At 47.2% G+C, this 19789-nt stretch overlaps 1 protein-coding gene across 4 annotated transcripts in view; it reads right to left on the reverse strand.

Annotated features, from left to right (window-relative positions):
* The window catches only part of LOC139591543 (cystathionine beta-synthase-like protein), a 28734-nt gene extending 18066 nt beyond the window's left edge, over positions 1–10668 (reverse strand). Inside the window, exons 1-5 of one of the 4 annotated variants that reach the window (XM_071430223.1) lie at positions 10510–10668; positions 3024–3154; positions 1905–2116; positions 974–1080; positions 81–215 (exon numbers count right to left, since the gene is read on the reverse strand). In XM_071430223.1, the coding sequence (XP_071286324.1) occupies positions 81–215; positions 974–1080; positions 1905–2116; positions 3024–3065 (496 nt within the window). In that variant the 5' untranslated portion in view covers positions 3066–3154; positions 10510–10668. Of the gene's footprint in view, positions 1–80; positions 216–973; positions 1081–1904; positions 3566–10486 lie in introns of those variants that run through there. The other 3 variants (XM_071430224.1, XR_011679668.1, XM_071430222.1) reach the window with 3 other exon arrangements.
* Between the last annotated feature and the right edge of the window lie 9121 nt (positions 10669–19789).

Below are 19789 nucleotides of genomic sequence, written 5' to 3' on the forward strand. Positions count from 1 at the left end.
CTGTGATCTCAAACCTGCCTTTTCCAGGAAAGCCACCAGAGCACTTCCCCCACACTTTCCTCAGCCTCTCCATGCCCTACCTGTGTTGCCAGAGGTTGGCTCAATGATGGTGTCCCCAGGTTTCAGGATCCCAGCTCTCTCAGCATCCTCCACCATCCTGAGGCTGATGCGGTCCTTCACGCTGCCCCCCGCGTTGAAGTACTCACACTTGGCCACTGCAAACACACAACCAGCAGGGCTGCAAGGCATTCCAGAGCTCATCCAGCTCCTCACCCTGCCCTGGGCACCCACACCTTCCACCAGAACAGGTTGCTCCAAGCCCCATCCAACCTGGCCTCAAACCCTGTTCTTGCCCCTTTCCCCTCGCCTTCTTTGCTCCTTCCCCTTTCCTGGTAAGTTCTGCAGCCAAAAATGTTCTGATCAAAGTGAAGTTTCTCTCCCATCACTCCAGAACTCCCAGCATTAATCCCTTCAGCAACTTTCAGCACTCTGATCAGAGCCTCCTAATATCTACAGTATTAATATGCAGTATTGGCTGGGTTAAAACCCAACCAAACAAAAAAACCATCCACTGACCATTTCACCCCTTTAATCATTTCCAGTGATCTTTAGTGGTAACTGCAGAGCTGCATTTTGCACACACTGATGAATACTCTGAACAGGAGAATCAGTCAAAAACTTCACACAACTCCTTTAAATTTAAAAAATTCTTTTCTATGAAAAACATTTTTGTGTTTTCTACAGAAATGGAAAAGCTGCAGGAATTGTTCTCATGAGGTACAAAATGAAAGATGTTTTGGATTACAAAATCCTAAACCCCAGAAAATCTACCAGGGAAAACCAGGAATTTTTCCTCACCATTTCCTGCCAATCACCTGCACTCCTGAGCCCAGGTGATATGACACTACTAACCCAAGCTACCCAAGTTTCTGAACCAGTGTTTCTAGTTTGTTCTCTGCCTGCAGCAACTCACAGAGTTCACACTTGAGCCCAAAGTGCTTCCCAATCTTGTTGATCCGCACCAAAGGTGTATTGCCAACTTTATTCAGGATGCTGGGCAGGATCTTCGGAGGCTCTGGCCTGGTACAAACACAAACAAAGTCAGTGCATTCACAGAGGGGTCACACAACAACCACACAGCATTTATTGCTTTTTATTTCTCCTTTTGTGGAAACCCAGGGCACTGGGAATATTTCTCTGTCTGCTCAGGGGTGCCCTGACCCCCAGGGATGCACTGACTCTGACCCTCATTCATGGAGAAAGTTTCCCAGACTTCAAGATAGACTTGAAGTCTATCACAAAAGTGTGCAATAAATTATAGAGAGCAGTGTAGGTGCATCACTTGGTGAGAAATTGAGGTTTTGAGGTTTTTAGTGTGTTGTGGATGGCAGCAAGATGGAGGGCACAGGGTGTTGTCCTGGGTTTCTTCTTCATGCTTCTCCTTCCTTCTTCTCCACAGGTTAGGGTGGCATTTTGTAATTGGGCAGAAAAGTCCACATTGCAGCTCTGTGGGATCAGTTATTGGGGTAAAAGGGAAAATAATCCAGGTGTCAGTTCTTCATTGGATAGTTCAGTCTTAAAAGTCCTTGTGCCAAGAGATTGTGGCCATTTTGTGCCTTCTAATGAAAAGCTGCAGAACTCACAGCAGTGAGACTGTTTTACTGATAAGAAATAATAAACACCTGAGTCTGAACATGAAACACCATCTCAAGTGCCTTCAATCCAGACCCAGAGAAACCCACAACTGGCACCATCACACCCTTTATCAGGCTGGTTATTTTATCTATTTTAGTTCAAAGGAATATCCACTGGATACAAACTCACAACCCCAAGTCCTTGATCCAGAACATGGATTAATCAGAGCTGGGTTTGTGCTGAAAATCAGCAAACAAGGTAACACTTACAGGGTGGCATGATGATGGGGGGAGGCAGAGGGGGGCTTCCCAAGCTTCCAGGTGCATTTGCTGGGTGTGTCAGGGCGGATCCACTGCCTCTCCTTCTCATTAGCCTTGCAGTTCTCAGTGCCCACCCCACCAGAGACAAAATTCTTGGCAGGTGCATGAGGGCATGAGTTGGTATCTGGCTTCTTCTGGGAAGGAAGAGTAGGGATTTCATTCTTGAAGGAGGGAGAAGGAAAAGAAAAGGGAAGAAAAAAAAGAAGAAAAAAAAAAAAGGAGTTGATGTTGATCCAGAGTGCTGTGAGGATGGGAAAGTGTTCCAGCATCATTTGCCAAATCCTTATCACCAACACCAGAACCTGCACTGCAAGTTTGGGAGCAAAGGCTCACCACAGTGCTCTACACAAAGATAATTCAAACACACATGGCTCACTGTAACCAGCCTCCACAGACACAAAAAACCCAGGGCTATTCTCATGGGAGACTCCCCACCCACGCCAAAAGCTCTCAGAAATAAAAAATAAAAACCTCCCCATTCCAAGCAGACTGGAACACAGCGAGGCTGCTTGGTGACTAATTAGAAAACTGTGCCAGAGGACTCTGCATGGCTGAGTGGTCACAGAGAACTCTTCCAGAAAGGTTTCAGCAGCTCCTTCCTCCAGCTCAGAGCCCTGTCCAACCTGGCCTTGAAACCTCCTGGCCTTGCCCCTTCCCTGGAAAGTTCTCCAGCCAAAGAGAAAAATGGAAAAAAATTATAAAAATGGAAATTTCTCCCCTTGTTCAGTCTGAACTTTCACTCCAATACTCCCAGCATTAATCCCTTCTGTTTACTTTATTTATTTTTATTTATTAATCCCTTGAATGGCGTGGGGCAGGGATATATAGAACTTTCCAGAGCTCTCTTGGGCCTCTGCTTCAGTAACTCTTTATTTCAACACATTTTATGATTCTGAAACAACATTTTGGAAAGCCAGCCTTTAGATATAACAAGTAAGGAACAAACCAGATAATTTAGGCAATATTTTTTACACATACATATATACAGGTAAATAAATTAATTGTCTTGGTAAGAAATATTGCTTAGCCTGATTAAGAAACAAGTATTCCCCAAAGAGCTGAGAGTACCTTAGAGACAGGAACTGGCTTTTCTGACACAAACTTCTCCATGGTTTTTGGTGGGGGTGGTGGCACAGAAAACTGGATTTTCTTCAGGAGAAGAACTGCTGTGGGTCACAGGACTGGAATCCTCTTCAAAGCTGCAGATCATACAAGTTAGAAGGAAAAAAAAAAAAAGATCAAACAATCAGGAAACTCTCTCACAGGGACAAAACACACAAATCTTTTTCATAGGGAAAAAAAAAAAAAAGAAGCTGCAAAAAAAAAAAAAAGTGAAGATGACTTCTATAAACAGGATTAAAAATAAATCATGCAGCAGAGAAATTGTGCAGGATTTATGGAGGGTGCCCTAACCCTGTCCCTCCTGCATTACTAAATCTTCCCTCTGCCCAAAACATCTTTTATCAGACCTTCTGCAACTCCAGGAGCTTGAAAGCCACAAAAAGTAACAGGAAATACTTCAGTTCACAGGAAACACAGTTTGTTCAGTGCAGTTCTTCATGGTGCTGTCCCCAAAAGACCCTGTACACAACTTTGGAAAAGGATTTATCCAGGAACAGAGGCCTCTCCACCCTCGAGGAGAGCAAAATCTCATGAGTTTATTAAATTAATGAGTATTGCATGCACAGCTTCAGTGGTGCTGCATAAAATACACACAGTAAACACTTCATGCTTTTAGCTCCAGAAATCAGTAAATACAAAATAGTAAGTGCATTTCTCTACCAGTTGTTCACAGAGCCTGGCTGCTTCCTGTCAAATACAGACAAAAATCTGGCTGAAATCTTGGGAAGCATGAAGTGTTTTCTCCCCCCTAATATTTGTTTTCTCATCGCTGTTTTGCAGCAAGGTTCAGCTCTTTCCATTACTTAATTGTGCTGGAAAGGGTCCCTGGCTTCATCCTCCTGGCAGATGCACACAAAACACATATTTAGGATCTCACAGAGTTGAGAAAACTGGAAAAAAAACCTGGACCACAGCATCAGTGAAAATCAGTATTTGATCCTGTAAGTTAACACAGGCCACTAACCACTGCAATGCTTAAAGCATTTAAACTGCTCTCCTCTAGGGGACAAAAACCAAAAAAACAAAACAAAAAAAAAAACCAAAAAACAAAAACAAACAAAAAAAAAACCCCACCAAAAACAAAAACAAAAAAAACCAACAACAACAACAACAAAAAAAACCCGAAAACCCCACAAACCAATCAAAAATAAAAAAAACCAAAAAAAACCCCAAACAAACAAAAAAACCCCACAAAACAAAAAACCTCTGAAAAGATCAACTTTCCAGACTAAGCCTTGAAATAATTTTCCTACAACAAAAAGATTTCCATGCCACCAAAATGATACAATTCTATTTAATCGGGTTAATACATGCCCAAGAGCCAAAATGGATTATAACCTGTTATAGATGGATTATAACCTGCCATAGATGGATTATAATCTGTTATAGATGGATTATAACCTCTTATAGATTGATTATAACCTGTTATAGATGGATTATAATCTGTTATAGATGGATTATAACCTCTTATAGATGGATTATAACCTGTTATAGATGGATTATAACCTGCCACAGACTACTAACCAGGGTTAGAATGAGAGACACCAGTCTAAAAAAGCAAAGATGCCATAAATACACAAAATACAACACCAACCTGTCTTTGCCACCAGCAATCAGCTTACTCCCAGCTCCAGAGTGAAACCCAGCCCTCATTTCTCTTTCTAGGATACTCTGGTTCACAGTCCAGAGTATCACTGGGGTTTTTTTGGGAAAGGAAAAATACTGGAGGATTTTTTCAAGGTTGGCATGAAACACTGGACACAGAGAGTGACTGCCTGTGCCACAGGTAACACTGACAATATTGACAAAGTCCAGCTAAAAAGGGGCCTTGCTGCCAAAGGGTCAAACAATTTCAAAATACAGGAGAAAAGCAGCAAATGTTTAGAAACAGGATAATGAAAATTTTGTTCTGCTTCCAAGTTATCATAAAATAAGAGCGCAAAACCTTTAAAAGCTTTAAAACACCAGCTCTCAGTGACTTTCAAGAGTGTCCAAAAACTGAGATGAAAGAGGGAGAAATTCATTGCAGTAAAAAACAAAAATTAAGAGGCTTACAGTATTTGTTCTTTGTATTGATGGCAGGAAAGAAATTAATGTGGCTCTCAAAAAGCTGCCTTTTGGACTGGGCAAAGCAATAGCATCTCATTTCCTTTATTGTAAGGAAAAAAAAAATTTAATAATTTACTAACAGCAAGTCCCATTACTTCTTGAACAGCAGAAACTGAGAAAAAGCTGTATTTATTGCCCTCAAATAAGCTGTGAGATTCTCTCATATCTTCATAATGGCAATACTTGATGTTTGATCAAAGCTTCAATAACGGGGCTTCAACTCTGAACAAAAATAAAGGAGAGAGACAAAAAGCTAAAAATCCTGTCACCAAACACGAACCTTAAGCAACATAATTAATTTCTTACAGCCCTAGGTGACACCACCTCAGCAAAATGGGGTCAGACGTGGTCTGGGACATCCAAAGCCCCACCCTGATCCTTCCTACAGGCCCTAAATAACATTTTATTTTCTGGAGAAGCAGGAGAGAAGGATGGCAACTCTGCTTCTGTAGCTGAACACTGCTCAGCAGAGGCCAAGGGAGATGAGCTGCAGGAAGAGCTGCCCATCTTTAGGAAAAAGAATCTGTCACTCTGAATTTAATTTTCTTCTAAAGGGGAACGCTCCCATAGCCAGCTGGGGGTGTGGGTAGAGTCCAACTAGAAAAGCCTGACTAGCTCCTGCCATTGTTGTATCTGCAGAAATCACAGAATCACAGAATAATGAGGCTGGAAGAGACCTCTGAGATCATTGAGTCCAACCCATGCCCTAACACCTCAACCAGACCATAGCACCCAGTGCCATGGATGGGCTTTTGTTAAACACATCCAGAGATGGTGATTCTACCACCTCCCTGGGAAGAGCATCCCAGTACTTTATTATTCTTTTGGTGAAAATTTTTTTCCTAATATCCAACCTGTACCTTCCCTGACGTAGCTGGAGGCTGTGTCCTCTGGTTCTGTCAGAGACCAACCCCACCTGTCTGCAGCCTCCCTTCAGGAAGGTGTAGAGAGCAATAAGGTCACCTCTAAGCCTCCTCTTCTCCAGGCTAAACAACCCCAGCTCCTTCAAACGTTCCTCACAGGGCTTGTGTTCCAAGATCACACAAGGCAAAAAAAAAGAAAAAAAAATATCAGAAAGAGAATTTACAAAACCACTTAAATCTAAGTCATAAAGAGGAGTGGGACAGAGGGATGAGATCCAGAAGGCCTCATGGGCAAGGCTCACAGCCCTGGGTCCATCTCCACAGGGAAGCCAAGACCTAAATCATTTCTCAGCTCCTCGAGAACAGGACTGAGGGCCAGTGAGTGAAATGAATCCTGAGCTGAACTCAGTGCCCAGGTGAGTCAGGAGCTGCAGTTTCCATGGCTCTCAGCACTAATGCACTGCACTGTTCAAACATCCCCTGAGCAACAGCAAAGGAGCTGAGCCTGGCCTGGAGCAGGGATGAAGCAGGGATGTGAGGCAGGTGTAAGAGCTGAATCCCAGGGAAATGCTGCTCAGGCTGGGATGGGATACAGAATTCCTGTGTCTCATCCCTCTCTCTGCTGCACCTGAGAAAGGGAAACTTGATGCTAAGCAGGCACAAATAAAGCACTGCAGAACAGCTGTTCTGCTCAGCCTGAGCACCACAGGGTGTCTTTGTAGGGACCCAGATGCAGCAGCACCCACCCAGACTTTGGAAACAGCACAGCTGGAACATGTTTTGTGGGGATAACTGAAAACTCTACAACTTTGTGACAGTTGTAAAGCTGGTGTGTTCATTACAGCGCTGGAGCATGTGGAGATTACTCTCTTTAAAAGACATGAGTACTTCTGGGAACTTTGGGGTTTTTTTATCTTCTTCTCAAATCCATATGCATACAACTTCACAACAGGGTCATACATATTCATCTTTATAAATTTCGTGTGACATTTGCTGCTAGTTCCTCTTTATCAGAAAGAATTCTTAGGTCAGGTTGACTTGCCCTCACAGCAGTCTTTCTGTTTCTTTTTATCACTTTTTGTTTCTTCTTTTTTTATTTCTGTCTTTCACTGAAGCAGTTTCTCTGAGTTTAGGCTTTTGCAGTCAGGCTAAATAGCCATGTTTTCTAACTACAGACTTAAAGATGTACATTTCACTTAAATCAAAATGGATTTCTTCTCTGGAGAATTTTTACTTTGTAAAAATACTTTTCAATACAGATTAAGGAGAAAGGCAAACATTTGGGTTGTTTTGCTGCTCTGGTTTCTCTGTGAGTGTGAGTCTGTGTGTGTCCTTGTCACTTCCTCAGGAGCAGCCATCCCTGCCCTGTGCCAGGAGATATCAAGTGACCTGAAGCAACCTGAATTAACATCTGGCTCTAGGAAGAGATCCTTCAAGAATCCCAAGTCTTATTTCCATTTTCTCCTACAGAGCAGGTGAGAACATGCACATCCTCTTGATGATCACTCTTCGAAAGCCAGACTGGCACACTCAGAACTTTCTGGAAGGAAAGGGGCAGCTCTTTAATGCCCTCACCTCTGTAACACTGCAAAGATCAAACTCTGGCAGCAAAGCAATTCCACTGCTGTGGCAATTGTTATTCTAGAAACCAGCCAGGGAGGAGAGGGGAGTGTTCAGTTTGCTGTGCCCCCAGAGAAGCGAAGCTGTGCCTGCAGCCCTCACACAGGTGTCTGACAGCTCCATCTCCTGAGCTCACCCTGCCTGGACTCATGTGAGAACTCTCCTGATGTCTCAGGAGCACAGCAGCATCTGAGAAAAGACTGGAGCATGCTTTGCCTGTGTTTTTACCTGCTGCAGTCAGAAGCTTTCAGCATTTCCTCCCTTCTAAGTTCCCCCTCCTGAGCACAGAGAGATGGACCAGCACTGCAGCAGTGCTCTTCATCTGCCCAGCCCACCAAGCTCGGGGACAGGGGGATTCCATGCTCAGAAATTAAGCAAGGTGCCCAGCAGGACAAAAAGAGGCAGCTGCTCTCAGTTTTTGACCAGCTCTGTAAGACAGGCAGAAGCACAGCACCCCTTGCCCAGCACTGTGCTGCCTCCTGCAAGGCTCCACAGCTTTTGCTGGCCCAGGGATCTCTGATAGAGGCTGGCAGAGACCTGGGCAGGAAGGCAGCTTCTGGCTGATGTATATTAGGTGGGAAAAACCAGCTGCCATCACTCTGTGGAGCTTTTAGCAGGCTCCCCAGGGCAGCCAGGAGCGGGGCACTGCTGTGTGTGCCTGGTTCCTGTGCTTTTAGCAGGATTAGCAGAATTAATCAGAAAGAGAACTTACAAAACCACTCAAAGCTAAGTCACAAAGGGGAGTGGGACAGAGGGATGAGATCCAGAAAGCTTCATGGGCAAGGCTCACACTGCTGTGTGCCTGGTTCCTGTGTTTTGAGCAGGATCCCCAGGGCATCCACAAGCACAGCACTGCTGTGTGCCTGGTTCCTGTGTTTTTAGCAGGATCCCCAGAGCACAGCACTGCCGTGTGCCTGGCTCCTGTGCTTTTAGCAGGATGCCCAGAGCACAGCACTGCTGTGTGCCTGGCTCCTGTGTTTTTAGCAGGATCCCCAGGGCATCCACAAGCACAGCACTGCTGTGTGCCTGGCTCCTGTGTTTTTAGCAGGATCCCCAGAGCACAGCACTGCTGTGTGCCTGGCTCCTGTGCTTTTAGCAGGATCCCCAGAGCACTGCACTGCTGTGTGCCTGGCTCCTGTGCTTTTAGCAGGATCCCCAGAGCACTGCACTGCTGTGTGCCTGGCTCCTGTGTTTTTAGCAGGATCCCCAGAGCACATCACTGCTGTGTGCCTGGCTCCTGTGCTTTTAGCAGGATGCCCAGAGCACATCACTGCTGTGTGCCTGGCTCCTGTGCTTTTAGCAGGATCCCCAGAGCACATCACTGCTGTGTGCCTGGCTCCTGTGCTTTTAGCAGGATCCCCAGAGCACTGCACTGCCGTGTGCCTGGCTCCTGTGCTTTTAGCAGGATGCCCAGGCCAGCAGCCAGGGGCCAGCCCATGCCAGCCACCCTGGCAGGCTGCCCTGCTGCCAGTGCCAGCTCAGTCCCTGAGCCTGCACATTGCAGGACATGGGTCACTCCTGCCCCTGGCTGCCACCACCTTGTTAGCAGCAGGCTCTGCTTCTAACCTTCTCCTCCTCTTCAGGGAAGCTGGGTAACACACGCAGGGCACGGCAGGGCACCAAGGGCCGCCAGCTGCTCTGGAGAAGGATGCTCAGTGCAAGTGCCCCTAGACCACAGTGGCACCCAGACCCCACCTCATCGGTGGTGATCCAACCACAGGAGAGAAGCAGCAGGCTCTGAGCAGGTCCCAGCTCCCCGGGAACACCTTTCCTCTCCCACACAGGATCCCCACGTTCCCCTGCCTCTACGCTCGGTGTTTTTCCGCCTCTCCACAGCGCAAGCGTTGCGGAACCACCTGAGACCAGCAAACAAAGCCCTGGCAAGGGTGAGCAGAGTGAGCAACCCCGCTGGAACGGGGCCCAGCACTCCAAAACCTCCGTGGCCAGAGGCTCTGGGAGCACAGAGATACACGGCAGACTGGATACTCAACCAGAAGCAGGAGAATCACTCGTCTTACAAGTTACAGCTGCTCCGAGACACCGGGAGCGTTATTAATATATTGGGAAGGGAAAGTTTTCTCGGTGTATTATAGATAAATATGGATGAACAAATGACCGCTGCTGAACAGCTCCCTCGGGTCCTAGCCAAGTTCAGATCCCTCCCAGCTGGGGAGGGGGAATATATGAAATTAAATGTAAAAAATAAGATTCACGGTCCAGCCAGACTCGCCAAAGACACCTTGCGGGAGAACCTCATGGCACCCACGAGAACAATGGGCAGTGAGCCAAGACCAGGTGCCAAACCCCGAGAGAGACCCAAAAGGCACCAAGTCATCCTGAGAGCCTGCAGGAAGAGCGGAGAGCCCATCCCTGCTCCGGGCTCGGAGGAGGCGCTCCCTGGCACCGTCCCGGGCCCCCGCAGCGGAGCCAGCACCGCCCGGGGCGGCTCTGGGGCTCCCCTCGCCCGCAGCTGCCTCTTCCTCCACTGCAAAACCGAAAGAGAAACGCAGCACAGAACCACAGATGGTTCAGGATGGAAGGGACCACAGTGCTGCACCTGGTCCGAGCTCCCTGTTCCAGCAGAGCCGTCCCGGAGCACATGGCACGGGATGGCATCCAGATGGTTCTGGAATATCCTCACCCAGGGAGCATCCACAGCCTCTGCGCGCACTCCGCTGCAGCCCTCCATGCCCCATCCATCCCCTCCGGGATGAGAGGCACGGCCACCCCCGGCTCTCGCCCCCCCGATCCCGCTCCCGCGGATGATGCAACCTGCGGCCACCGGGATGCGCCGGACCCGCCCTGCCCTGCCCTGACCTCCGCTCCGGCCGCCACCTCACCCGCGCGATCCGGACCCTGCGCAGGACACCGCCGCTGTGGGGACGGCGGGGATGGAGCCTGTGAGGAGGATGAGGAGGATGATGGTGATGAGGAGGAAGAGGAAGATGAAGGTGCGGAAGATGCGCGGAGTTTAAGAGGAGCCCGCGAGCCTGGGCCCCGCCCCCCGCGCGCCCTGGCCCCGCCCCCGTCGCGCCCCGGCCCCTCCCCGCCGCTCCTCAGAGGGGCGGGAGAGGCGCGGCCAGCGCTGATTGGTCAGCGCGGGGGCGTTGGCGACTCCGAGCCAGCCAATGGGAGCGCGGTGCGCGGGGCCGGAGCGCCCGGCGATGTCCGGGGATGTCCGACAGTGTCCAGGGATCCAGGGATGTGGGGATGTCCGGCAATGTCCGGCGATGTCCAGGGATGTGGGGATGTCCGGCAATGTCCGGGGATGTCCAGGGATGTGGGGATGTCCGGCAATGTCCGGCGAATTCCGGCAATGTCCAGGGATGTGGGGATGTCCGATAGTGTCCGCCAATGTCCAGCGATGTCCAGTGATGTCCGGCAATGTCCAGGGATGTCTGACAGTGTCCGGGGATATCCAGCGAAGTCCGGGGATGTCCTGACAGTATCTGGCTATGTCCGGGGATGTCCGGCCATATCTGGCAATGTCTGGGGGAACACCCAGGGTTTACCCACAGGGCCTCCAAAGACTGTGTCCAGTTCTGGTCACCTCAGTTCAGGGAGGACAGTGGGGTGATGGAGCGTGTCCAGAGAAGGGTGAGGGATGTGGTGAAGAGTCTGGAGCAGGAGGAGTGGCTGAGGGAGCTGGGGGTGTTTAGCCTGTAGAAAAGGAGGCTCAGGGATGGTCTTGTCACTCTCTACAGCTCCCTGGCAGGTTGTAGCCAGGTGGGAGTCAGCCTCTTCTCCCAGGCAAACAGCAACTGGACAAGAGAAAATGGCCTGGAGCTGCACCAGGGGAGGTTCAGGTTGGACATTAGGAAGAGGTTCTTCACAACAGGGGACGAGACATTGGAATGGCTGCCTAGGGCATGGTGGAGCCACTGTCCCTGAAGAGACTGGATGTGTCAGTGCCATGGTCTAGTTGACATGGTGGGCATCACTCAAAGGTTGGGCTTGATGACCTCAGAGGTGTTTTCCAACCTAATTGATCCTGTGACCCTGGAGAAAGGGCTCTGCCAGGGCACCTTGGAAGATGTTGTCCTCGTGTCCCCAAGGGCAGGGCCATAGTGGGGACAGAGATGTGGCTGCCAGAGGCTCCCGAGCACAGCCTGTGTCACAGACATGTTTTATGAAAAATCCTTTCCTTAGGACGTTTTCTCCTGAGAAGCTGAGAGGCCTCAGGAACAAAATGTAACCAATGGTTATCTGCTGCTGTGGAATGCAACAGGTGCATCTGGGATTGGTCTCATGGGGTTGTTTCTAATCAATGGCCAATCACAGTCCAGCTGTCCGGACTGTCTTGCTCAGTCACAAGCCTTTGTTATAATTTCTTTTTCTCCTCTTAGCCAGCCATCTGATGAAATCCTTTCTTCTCTTCTTTTAGTATAGTTTTAATGTAATATATATCGTAAAATAATAAATCAGCCTTCTGAACCATGGAGTCAACATTCTCATCTCTTCCCACATCCTAAGGCCCCTGTGAACACCATCACACAGCCTGTGGTAGTGGCTGCTTGCCTGGTTTGGGGAGAATTCTCACAGCAGCTGGGGGTTCTGTGAGGGGCTTAATGCTGGGGCAGCAATCAGCTGCTCCCCTAAAAAGGCCTTGGGGCTGTGCAGGCATTGCCCAGGTCAGCAGGATGGGAGAGAGGAGCAGGCAGCCCTAGAAATGCCCATCTCAGGGCAGGGAGCCTGCTGAATCATAGAATGGTTTGGGTTGGAAGGGAGTGAATGACCATCCTGTTCCAACCCCCTGTCATGGGCAGGGACACCTTCCAGATTGACCAGAGCCACATCCAGCCTGGTCTTACACACTCCCAGGGATCCAGGGGCAGCCACACCTTCAGGAAACCTGTGCCAGATCCTCACCACCCTCACAGCAAAGAATTTCTTCCAAGTATGTATTGAAACCCTACCTTCCTTCAGCCTAAGGCCATTGTGAGAATGTGACCATGAGTTATTCAGTGTCACAACAGCTCCATCCTCACTGTTGTGAACAGGGCTTGATGGTGTAGAACACAGGGTGCAGGTAAATTTAATATACTCCATGCCAATTATCTCAGAGTAATTCTTAAAAAGTTGCTCTAGATTATGCAGAAAATTAAACAAAAAACCAAAAAAACCCACAGAAATCCTTGCATGAAAGCAGAAGATACTGAAAGGCCTTACCAAAGAGAAGGTCCTCAAGAATGCAGCCTGTGGCTCTGCAAAGTCCAAGCAGCAATTTCTTCTGTATCTATAAAAAGTACCAATACAGAGAAAAGCAGTTCAAGGTAGTTTATTTTAGGACATGAGATTCACCCTGAAGTGTTCCTTGTGGTTCAGGCCATGGAAGGAGTTGAGACAGCTGCATGTCTCCATCTGCACATGGTATATATTATATGGAGCTATTTGGAGAATATTGCATGCTGTAGAAATAGGAAAAATAAGAAATAGGATGTTTTAATCAAGTGGTAAAAGTGACAGAAAAGACTTTCCAACTGGATGTGACTGATCTAAAGCTGAGGGACCAGTTTCAGCATTAAAAAGTCGAGGGTTTGTCTCTCTGGTAAGGAAATGGAGCATGATAAGAATGTGGGGTGAATTTTATGAAAAAAAATGCAGGGAAAATACTGAGCAACTAAAAACAAATCAATAGAAGAGCCAGATATTTTATATTTGCCATAAATAGAGACACTGAAGCAGCTGTCTCATTACATTGTTAAAAATTCACAACCTGCAGAGAAACATCCACATCAATGACAAATTACAGAATGACAGAGTCACAGAAAATTCTGAGTTTAAGGGACCCACAAGGATCATCAAAATACAATTTCTGATCGAAATGACACTGTTTTTTCCCTATCCTCCATATTCTAATTTTACTACAGAAGAGTTTACTAGAAAATAGTGTTCTTAAACAGAACAACTATTTACTCTAAATCATAGTTTGCTTAGTTAACTACATCTGAAATATGCTATAAAGTGACATTGGCACAAGTAACCATTAGCCCCACTGGTAAAACATCAGTTGGAAAAACATGTGGAATAAGATTGTGGCTTGCAGACACAATTTATCTGGTGCAGATAGATTATGGGATGGCACAGAGTGTGAAAATGGTGATGTTAAGGAGGCCTGGCCTTTGATTTGGGTCTCAGAGAATGCCAGGGCACACACGAGGTGAAGTGATGCAAAAATCCATCAATATTTGGAACAGAAGGAGTGCAAGCACTGACAAACTCCAGTTGTAGCTGTAGTGGTTTTGGTTTGTTAATTTGAGATTTTCTGGTTGAGGATATCTTAACATCTTTTAAGACTGATCCATCTATTCTTTTAACTACATTAGCTGCATCAGCAGAATCTGTAATCAGATTGAAAGGCTCCTGAAACAGCTGAAATGCTCTAACTACTGCTGCTGATTTGACAATTTGAGGAGAACCTTCAACTGTTTGAATGTCCGATTCCTATATTTTAGTTGTTTGGTCATGTCATGTTATTTGTGTGTTTTCCTGGAGCCATCAGTAAATACTGTTGTGGCATTTAAAAGGCACTTCACTCAACATAGGTTTTTCTCTGAGATCCTTCAAGAATCCAAATCTTTTCTCTGAAGCTCAGACAATCTTTTCTCTGAAGCTCAGTTTTGCTTGCAACAGCAGGAGGTGTTACCTCTTTGCTGGCTGGAATGGAAAAAAAAAGAGAGTTTTGGGGTTTCTTTTGCCTTTAACATGTGTTTTTCACAGAGCTGTGTACAGCTTTTTAGTGGTTTAAACAGATTGTTAATTACACAGAAGCTTTGTATCACTTCTGTGAACGCTTCTTATGCAAAACTACTGGAGTAGCCAAGGAGGGATATCCACACCTTTCATGCCTCTCAGGAGGGACTGGAGTCTCGGGGCCTCTCGCTGCTCACAGTGACCCTGAGATGAGTTCCAAAGTCTCTTTTCCAAGCCCAGTGCTCAAAGAAGGAGTCAGAGCTCTTCAGTTCTCAGTCTCAAGGTTGTTTATTGTTCCTTATCTATAAAATATTTTCTCCTGTCCAGCTGAGGTCCGTCCAGCAGGACAGTCAGAGGCACTCTGCCTGCCCCCAGGGCAGTGTTATCTTTTTATACTAAAAACTACATGTACAATATTTACAATTACTTTCCAATACCTATCACCTATGTTAGACAGTGAGCTTCTACTTTAAACCAATCTAAAAGTGCCAGCATCACCCAGAAGATGGAGGCCAAGAAGAAGAAGAAGGAGAAAGGCTGGACATGCCCAGATCCCTCCATCTTGCTCCCTGAACCCCCATTCTAGAAAACCCCAAAATCTACTTTTTCACCCCATGATAAATTTACTATTATTCTACTTAACTGCCATGCCTTGTAGATCTTCATCTAAGGTTGGTAACTTGTTCCACGGGTCATAATCAAACCCACAGGTATTTTGGGCTCTGTGCCCGGGTCTCTGAGCCCCTGGCAGGGTCTTGGCAGTCCAGGACAGCCAGAGGGATGTCCTGGGTTCTGACACTGGAGAAGAGGCCCTGAGTCAGCTGCTGTGCCTGGAGAAGTGCCAGCCTTGCAGCAACCACTGCAGCTTCAGCAGATGGGTGTCGAGGTGTGGAATTGCCAGCACAGATTGACGTGCCAGATCCTGAGAGATGTAAGACAGACACCTCAGAGAAACTTGTAAGACCAAGTGACAGCTCCAAGTGTGTTGGAATCTATCTAAACATAAAGTGTGAGGCAAATTGGAGGGATTTTTAATTGCAGCACAGCTCTGCACTCAAGATTCAATTTCCTTCACCAAGGCAGCAGCCAGGTGAAGAATTGTTTGGGTTGGAAGGGACCTTAAAGAAAGTCTTAGTTCCAACCTCCCTTCCTGGGAGGGGACATGCAGGGACACCTTCCACTGTCCCAGGTTGCTCAGAGCCCCAACAGCCTGACCTTGAACACTTCCAGGGATGGAGCAGCCACAGCTTCTGTGGGCAATCTGTGCCAGGGCCTCACCACCCTCACAGGGAACAATTTCTTCCTAATATCCAATCTAATCCTGCCCTCTTCCGGCTTAAAGCCATTCCCCATTGTCCTGTCACTACATGCTCTTCTGGAAAGGGAGTTTTGGTGTATATAATAAGCTGCTTTAAAAGATCTCCACAGCAACACCAACCCACACTGTGCCAATGGCATTAAAGCCATTAAAATCAATCATGGTGTCTGGGAATGAATACACAGCACTAATTTGCTGCATTAGGGCTTTGCCCAATCACTGGGACACAGATTACTCCTCATCCCAGCTTTGAGAATAATTCCCATAAATCAGCACTAATTTCATAAGGAGAGCCACTTAATCCATTTCCTGAGATCTGGCAGTGATTGGGGTTTTTACTCTTGCAAGGGACAAGAGGAGATGCTGTAAGGGTTGGTATAAGAGCAAAATTATGATCTGATCAGCCTAGCAGTGAAGTGACAGCAGCTGGAATATTAGCATGGAAATAAACAGCTTGTTTAGGAATGGCCAACAGAGAATGATGTTTCTTGTATCAGTGATGAGTAGACATGCTGAAGACTGAAAGGTCAAGAAGAGGAACCCCTTGGAGAAGCACAGTCAGTGATCAAAGAGAGGGGGAGAAAAAGGTGAATGCTGTTGTGGTAAGATCACTCAAGGAGGAGATCAAGTGGAAGAAGGCTTTTTGTGAACAGCGACTGAAGTCACCAAAAGAACCAATGGAGCTTTGGTGGTACCCAGAACCCCTTTGGGAAGAGAGAGCATAAGCCTATTGCCCAAGTTCATGGAAATGGTTTTATGCAAAGGGAGGAGAACACAGCCCAAAAAGAATCACTCCTTATTTTAACTGCATGGAATAAGCCACAATTTGGACAGAATCATATTTCAAAATGATCTTTGGCAGACAGGAGAAATCAGAAAAGAAAGTAAAATAGGAAGGTGGCTGATAAGGGCAAGTGCTAAATTTTGCAGCCAGGCAAGAGGAATAATCTTGAGTGGCCATTACCTGGCCAGGAATTGTGTGGAGTGGAAGGGATGACTCCAGTGCCAGGTAGGCTCAATGTGAGTCAACAAGGCCCTGCTGTTGTGTAAAAAGCAAACATCATACAGGGTTAAGCAAACAGGGTTCCAGGCTGCAGGACACAGGGCACTCCCAGCACCCATGTGCTCTGGGGAGGGAGCTTGTCCCACCTGGAGTGACGTGGCCCATGTGTGACGTGGCCTGGGGAACACGAGAAGTTGTAGAGAGAAATACAGGCCAGGAGTGAAGAGTGAAAGAAGTGAAATTGTCAGAGAAGGGAAAACAGACTGTCAGAAACCTTGCTCAAATCAGCTGCAAGTACTACAAGGGGAAATAATATATTTGCTGCTTGCTCTGCACCGCAGGTCTATTCCCTTTGCTGAAGATGTTTTTTGGTGAGGTGTAACAGCTGCCACCACACATGTGCTTGAGAATCCCAGGGCTGTCCAAAAGACCAAAGGCTGGCCTGCTTGGAGACTGAGCAAGGAAGGCAATTAAATGTATCTTTGTTGTGGTCATGAAAGGGTAAAATATAACAAGTTAAACCCTTGCAGAATGAAAAAATGGCCCAGACATTAACGAGACTGTTACTCGGGGAGATTCTGGTGGGACTTTGGAATTTCCCTTGCCCATCTCCAGTCCAGCACTGCAATAATTAATGTTGCATGCAATCCCCAAGGTAGTGAGGGCTGGCTGCTCACTCTCCACTGGTGCTTTGTCCAGAAATCAGTTCTTCACGTCCTGCTAGAGTCCCTTTATCAATTCCTCTCTCCAGGACTTTTTTCCTACAACACAAGAGCAAACATTTTGCATGTTCACTGGAGAGGAAGGAAAAAGGATGATGGAAGATGCAGGACTGTTTTGATCTGTGAGGTTCTCTCTCATTTCTCTCTAGGACAGGAGCAGCATTAGCTCTCAAGGAAATGGGTGGCAGAGAAGGGAGGAGCAATGGTTCCCCTTGGCTCTTGCCCCAGCCCCCAGGCCCGGGAGCAGGCTGGTGCAGAGCCTGCAGTGGGAGCAGCTCCCTTCCTGCCTCCCTGTGCCTGGCCAGAATCCCAGACAGCTCCAGGAAGACAGTGAGAAGGATCTGAAACACATCCAATATTCAGCTGAATAGGTAGCAAGACTTGAAATGAAGCCAGGTGCTGGCAAAAGCACAGCAGGGCTCAGCCTGGCAAACTAAAGGCTTTTCCCTGAAAAACAAGGAGGCAGGGAGACTCCATTGCTCCCTGCTGCCTTTCTCCCCACTTTGCCTGGCTGCTCAACCAGAGCAGAACTATTTTTTTTTTCCTCCAGGCTTAACTACACGTGCAGTCATGGAAGTGCAGAGCTAGAAGAGCCCTACAGTGCTTGGGAAAACAATATTCTGCAGACCTTTGTCATTACACACGGGTTTGTCCCATAGGAACACCTGGATCACAGTAATTATCTCTTCCTAGAGAAAACAGCTCCAAGAATGCTGTTAAGGCACTTGGATCAAAGGGGCAGCCACACACACAAGCTGCTGCCCACCCCTCACTCACATCCCCACCCCTTCATCAGCTGTCCTGTAAAAACAATCTTGGAAAGCAAACACCCAACAACACAAATTATGCAAATGTACCGGGCTCGATGCTTAGCAGAGCACCAAGAAGTCGGCGCTTGCACCTGAACAGTCAGAGATAATCAGCGATAAGCGTACCCTGCCCCCTCCAGCCTTTGATACCTCAAACGAGCCGCTGCTACCCGAGCCAGGCCGCTGGCAGCCGCCCTGGGCTCTTGGCTGCCACCGTTCCACCCGATCCCACACATCCCATCTACAGCTGAAACTTGAGATCCATTGAATTGACTCCACTCCTGGCAGGAACCATCAGCAGGGAAACAGGGACCTGCTAAAGCAGGTCTGCTGCTGAAGAACCAAAGGACTGCAGAGTGGGACTGTGCTGGCCTCTTGCTCGTGGCTCTTCTTGCTAAGGTGATGGTTTTGTAAAAAAATGAAACGTGAAAGGTTAACAGGATCAGAAGATTTTGGCTGATGAGCACATTGCTGACAAGGAGGGACTGTCTACGTAGCTAAGGAGATTTGCTGAATTTTTCATACAAGTGCATTTAACACAATGAAAATCACAAAATATAAGAGCAATTTGGAGACACTCTCACCACTGACAGTGCCACACGGGTTGCCCAGAAAAGTTGTGCACTCCCTTCCCCTGTGTTCAGGACCAGGCTGGAAGGGGCTCTGAGCAACCTGGTCTGGTGGAAAGTGTCCCTGCCCATGGCAGGGGGGGTGGAACACGATGGTCATTAAGGTCCCTTCCAACTCAAATTATTCTATGCTTCATAAAAACCCAGTTAATTGGATGAATTCTGAAATACTTGTGGATGGCTTTAGAAAGCACCAGGTATCAATTCAATGTGAAGACACAATAATTTTTTCCTACAGACATCTGGATGTAATTTTGTGGGTTTTTTTAAATTGAAATCCATTTGCTCCAGGGTAAGACTGTACAGTAACACAGCTCAGCTCCAGCCTTGCAGTAAGTGATAAATGCAGCTACAAATATTCTCTCCTGACAACCTCGCCACTCAGCCATTACACTTCCTTATCAGCTAAAAAGAAAACACCAACCCAGCTCTGCTTCTCAGCTGGAACTTTTCCTGACCAGGACTGTTTTCAGGGAATCTTCAGTACAGCAGTATCTGGAGAATGAAATTATTTACCCACAGCTGCCATGAAAGCAGTTTCACTTCTAATGTATTAAAGACAACAGATGCAGTTTAAAGTGCTGATGTTAACAATCATTAACACCCCAAATTCCAGGAGGAATCATCTTTAAAATGCCATGACCCCCCCTTTGATTACCTAATTTTTCATTGAACACATTCCTTCTGTAAAAATGACCTTCCTTGTCCTCTGCAGACCACCACAACAGAAATTTGCAGGTTCTTCCTAACCTTAACAGCCTAACCAAAAGCTTTGTCAACTGAAAGAACCCAGACCAACCCTCCCCAACTCCTAACCCCAAGCTGCACTCCTAAAATCCAACTTGATCATGTAAATATGGAGAGGCTGGGGTTACCAGCCTCTGAAAAACAGAAGGCAAAGAATTGCTCAAAAAAATAGCTTAAGATACAAGAATTTGAAACGTTA

Source organism: Agelaius tricolor, unplaced genomic scaffold (genome assembly GCF_023055355.1).
Source record: "Agelaius tricolor isolate 1412-34295 unplaced genomic scaffold, bAgeTri1.0.p SCAF_7, whole genome shotgun sequence".
NCBI classification, from domain to species: Eukaryota; Metazoa; Chordata; class Aves; order Passeriformes; family Icteridae; genus Agelaius; species Agelaius tricolor.